Below are 4,060 nucleotides of genomic sequence, written 5' to 3'. Positions count from 1 at the left end.
ATTATTTGGATGAAAGCTAAAATATAAAAATATACAAAAATATAAGACCAAAATTAATCAAATTAAAATATAAAAAAAAAATACACAGAATTTAACTGCTTAATGGTAAAGGAAAAAGGGACTTCCTGACGAAGCATTTCACGTGGCATGACTCTTCCCTGTAACCCAGCTCATCATCTGCTGTCATATACCTGTAACATCATTACGTGGCATAATCACAACGGTCACTTAAACCCAATTTTTTACAACTAAGTCCACTAAATCATAGTCTCCCCCTCCAACTCCGAGTAAGTTTCGAATTTCCCAATTTATGTCGAATTAAATGTTTCTCTAAAATAAACAGCACGTTTATATTCACCAACTCTTCGCCCCTAAAACCTTTCAACTTCAGGAAATTCGACGATCAAATCAAACAGGTGACCTTCGATTATCTGCTTTTCTTCTGCTCTGTCTTATGATGTTTGTTTAGATTTGTCTTGTTTTTATTTAACCTGTAAAGGCGCTGTTTGGCTGGCTTTTCAATTACAGTTCCCTGATCGTTGCCATCAGTGTCTTGGGTTTTGTTTATTTAGGTTTATTGTCGATTACGTTTGTTAATCAGTGATTAGGGGGTTCTTTGCATTATGCTCCAATATATTGTAAACTTGGTTATTTAGGCCTTAGTAATTGCCTGTATTTGATGCCTTTAAGTTGTTCTACTTTAGGGCTTTACAAGGAGATTTTAAGTAGCTAAAATTTCAAACTTTATGCATCCACACCCTCACATTATATGTTTGTTTTAACTGGGGGGAAGTTATTTACATGTCCTTCTCTTCCCTTTTACTCGGGTGTGAGTGTTGGATACAGTATGTATCTGACACGGGTATAATCAACTTTTTCCAAGCTTTTCATGTATGCGGAGGATCTTTGGGGGTCATGTCTCTCCATTCACTTGTCCAACGGGAATGTAGGGCAAATGAAGTGTAACAGCAATGTAGGTTCTCTTAGGAGCATGGTAGTGCATTCATATGTTAACGTCTCTTATGTGATGATTTTTTGTTATTTCTTCTCTGTTGTTTACAGTCATGGCTGGAGTTGCACCTGATGTATCACAATATGATGCTCGTCAATACGACAGTAAAATGAATGAATTGTGAGTTTTTACTGCACTAGCCTCTTTATGCAATTATTCTTTGTCATTTGTGCTTAGTAGTTTTGGTTTTTTGGCTTCTATTTGTCCCCGATTATATAGGCTTGCTGATGATGGAAATGACTTCTTTACTACTTATGACGAGGTCTACGAGAGCTTTGATAAAATGGGTTTGCAAGAAAACCTCCTAAGAGGCATCTATGCTTATGGTAATCTTCATTCTTTTCTGATCATGTGGCCTTTCTATTGTCATGATCCAAATTGACGTTATAATCCTCAATATAGGGTTTGAGAAGCCATCTGCAATTCAACAAAAGGGAATCGTGCCCTTTTGTAAAGGTTTAGATGTAATTCAACAAGCACAATCAGGTACCGGTAAAACGGCGACTTTCTGTTCTGGGATCTTACAACAGCTGGACTATGGTTTAGTACAATGTCAAGCTTTGGTTCTTGCTCCCACTAGGGAGCTTGCGCAACAGATTGAGAAAGTTATGCGTGCACTTGGTGATTATTTGGGTGTAAAGGTTCATGCATGTGTTGGTGGAACTAGTGTCCGGGAGGATCAACGAATCCTTGCAGCTGGCGTACATGTTGTTGTTGGTACCCCTGGTCGTGTTTTTGACATGCTTCGCAGGCAGTCTCTTCGTGCAGATTATATTAAGATGTTTGTCCTCGATGAAGCTGATGAAATGCTCTCTCGTGGTTTTAAAGATCAAGTCCGCATCTTGACTTTATATGGTTTTAATGGTTTAGCATATCATAATAAGTGCCACATTTGTTCACTTCTAATAAATTGCTACTTTAAGTACCTAGTGCTCGATTTGAACTTGGCTATGGAAATAAAAAAGATTGTAACAGTCTTTGATTAAAATGTAGAAGAGGATGAAATCTAATAGACAATGACCTAAGGTACTAGAAGGCACATCTTGAGATGGTCGACGTTAGGAAATTTTGAACAGTAGTATAGTAAACTGATCCGCTTTTCGCTATGACTATGAAGTTGTAGTAGAATGTGTGATTATGCTGTATGCTACGTTTTATGCCTTTCATGAAATTTGCCGGCTCTTATGTTTCGATTCTTTGTTTCTGGTACCATTGTTATGCTTTGGAGATTCAGTTTCCTTTATGCTGGAGTGTTGCACATAATTTCATATGTTTTGCTCCAAATACAGTGACCTAAGCTGATGTGTTAAATTCTGTATTAATATTACATTTGTGATTGATTAACCGTAACATCTTCATTTTCAGATCTACGACATATTCCAGCAACTCCCCCCGAAAATACAGGTTGGTGTTTTTTCTGCAACCATGCCACCCGAGGCTCTTGAAATTACCAGGAAGTTTATGAACAAACCAGTCAGGATTCTTGTGAAGCGTGATGAGCTCACCCTCGAAGGTATTAAGCAGTTTTATGTCAACGTTGACAAGGAGGAGTGGAAGCTCGACACGCTTTGTGATCTCTATGAAACTTTAGCTATAACTCAGAGCGTGATCTTTGTTAACGCCAGACGCAAAGTTGATTGGCTTACCGATCAAATGCGGAGCCGTGATCACACAGTATCCGCCACCCATGGAGAAATGGACCAGAACACTCGTGATATCATCATGCGCGAGTTTCGATCGGGATCTTCTCGTGTGCTGATCACCACTGATCTATTGGCTCGAGGGATTGATGTCCAGCAGGTCTCGTTGGTTATTAACTATGATTTGCCAACACAACCGGAGAACTATCTTCATCGTATTGGTCGAGGTGGTCGGTTTGGGAGGAAAGGTGTAGCGATCAACTTCACAACACGAGATGATGAACGGATGCTTGCCGATATCCAAAGGTTCTACAATGTAGTGATAGAGGAACTGCCTGCAAATGTTGCGGATTTGATCTGATTGAGTCAGCATTTTCATACACAAGAGCAAAGGTTGCTTTAGTAAAAACAAAAAAACAAAAAACAAAAAACAAAACAAAAAAGAAAAAAGATTGTTTGTTTTGTGAGTGAAAAGGTTAAAGTGGATTTGGCATTCTTGACTTCATTGTAATCATTGTTCTCTTTATTTACATTACTTAGATATTTTTATTTTTTTTAAAGAATGGTATTTAATTCATATTTTGATATATAGACACAGAGTCTTATCTCAATTTTGAGTAAATTGATGATGATTAATTACGTAATTTGTATCCTTTGATATATTAAAAATTTAAGTTTAAAATAATTAAAGAGTCAAAAATTGATATATTGAGTATACGACTTTTATATGATATAAATTTATTTGTTATAGTGGAATTCATAGCTCAATAAAGGGTAAATAGTATTTTTCTCATTAGCATTACATGCTAGATTAAAAAGTAACATGGCCACGGATCATTTGTTTAGGACAAATGATTTAATCACTAATTGTTCGTAATTGATTTATTCATGAAGGGAGATATAATGTTTATCATGAGATAAAATAGGATTACAGTGGGTGAACGAAAAGAGAGTTTAATCATGGTACTTTACTGGAATGACTCCATAATTAAATAATACTATAATTAATATATGAAAAGCCAAATTTTAATTACAAATTATTTGAACCTTAATTATATGTTCAATTGATCCCTTTGCTAGCTCGATATAACCCAAAATGAATTCAATATAAAATCAATACTCTAGAATGAATGAAAACAATGATTAAGAGAAATAGATTGCATTTAACACTATCCGCAGTGAATATGTTTTCTCACTAAGTACAAACAATGACATAAAATTTAATATCTTCAAATTATTATTTAATTTATTGCAATTAAATAAGTGAAGTTTGAAACGAGAATTAAACTAACCAATCATTGTAGTTTTATTTAAAGGAGAAATTAAATGCATTTCGTCATAGATTCTAATACGATAAAGTTGCTATGACTTTATCGAAATTAGAATATAGTTGAGAAAATAATTTAAT

The 4,060-nt window shown here is 35.3% G+C and overlaps 1 protein-coding gene across 2 annotated transcripts; it reads left to right on the top strand.

The window, feature by feature from the left end:
* The first annotated feature begins 217 nt into the window (after positions 1 to 217).
* On the top strand, positions 218 to 3,239 carry LOC107962830 (eukaryotic initiation factor 4A-8). 2 transcript variants are annotated; one of them, XM_016899363.2, is made up of 5 exons: positions 218 to 416; positions 1,063 to 1,132; positions 1,232 to 1,338; positions 1,415 to 1,845; positions 2,378 to 3,239. In XM_016899363.2, exons 2-5 carry the CDS (start codon positions 1,065 to 1,067, stop codon positions 3,011 to 3,013), a joined length of 1,242 nt encoding a protein of 413 aa, XP_016754852.1. In that variant the 5' UTR covers positions 218 to 416; positions 1,063 to 1,064; the 3' UTR covers positions 3,014 to 3,239. The 2 variants fall into 2 exon arrangements, with proteins under 2 accessions (XP_016754852.1, XP_016754853.1); XM_016899364.2 differs by having other exon boundaries at positions 262 to 973.
* The last annotated feature ends 821 nt before the right edge of the window (positions 3,240 to 4,060 follow it).

This window comes from Gossypium hirsutum, chromosome A06 (genome assembly GCF_007990345.1).
Source record: "Gossypium hirsutum isolate 1008001.06 chromosome A06, Gossypium_hirsutum_v2.1, whole genome shotgun sequence".
Classification (NCBI taxonomy): Eukaryota; Viridiplantae; Streptophyta; class Magnoliopsida; order Malvales; family Malvaceae; genus Gossypium; species Gossypium hirsutum.
The sequence above is the reverse complement of the archived record's forward strand: the minus strand, read 5'-3'. Positions and strand labels throughout refer to the sequence as shown.

What these genes read in the sequence shown, in the direction of transcription:
- LOC107962830 (XM_016899363.2), top strand. Translation starts at nt 1,065, where the DNA reads ATGGCTGGAGTTGCACCTGATGTATCACAATATGATGCTCGTCAATAC. An exon ending in GACAGTAAAATGAATGAATT is followed by an intron (nt 1,133 to 1,231) that starts GTGAGTTTTTAC and finishes CCGATTATATAG; the next exon opens with GCTTGCTGATGATGGAAATG. An exon ending in CTCGTGGTTTTAAAGATCAA is followed by an intron (nt 1,846 to 2,377) that starts GTCCGCATCTTG and finishes CTTCATTTTCAG; the next exon opens with ATCTACGACATATTCCAGCA.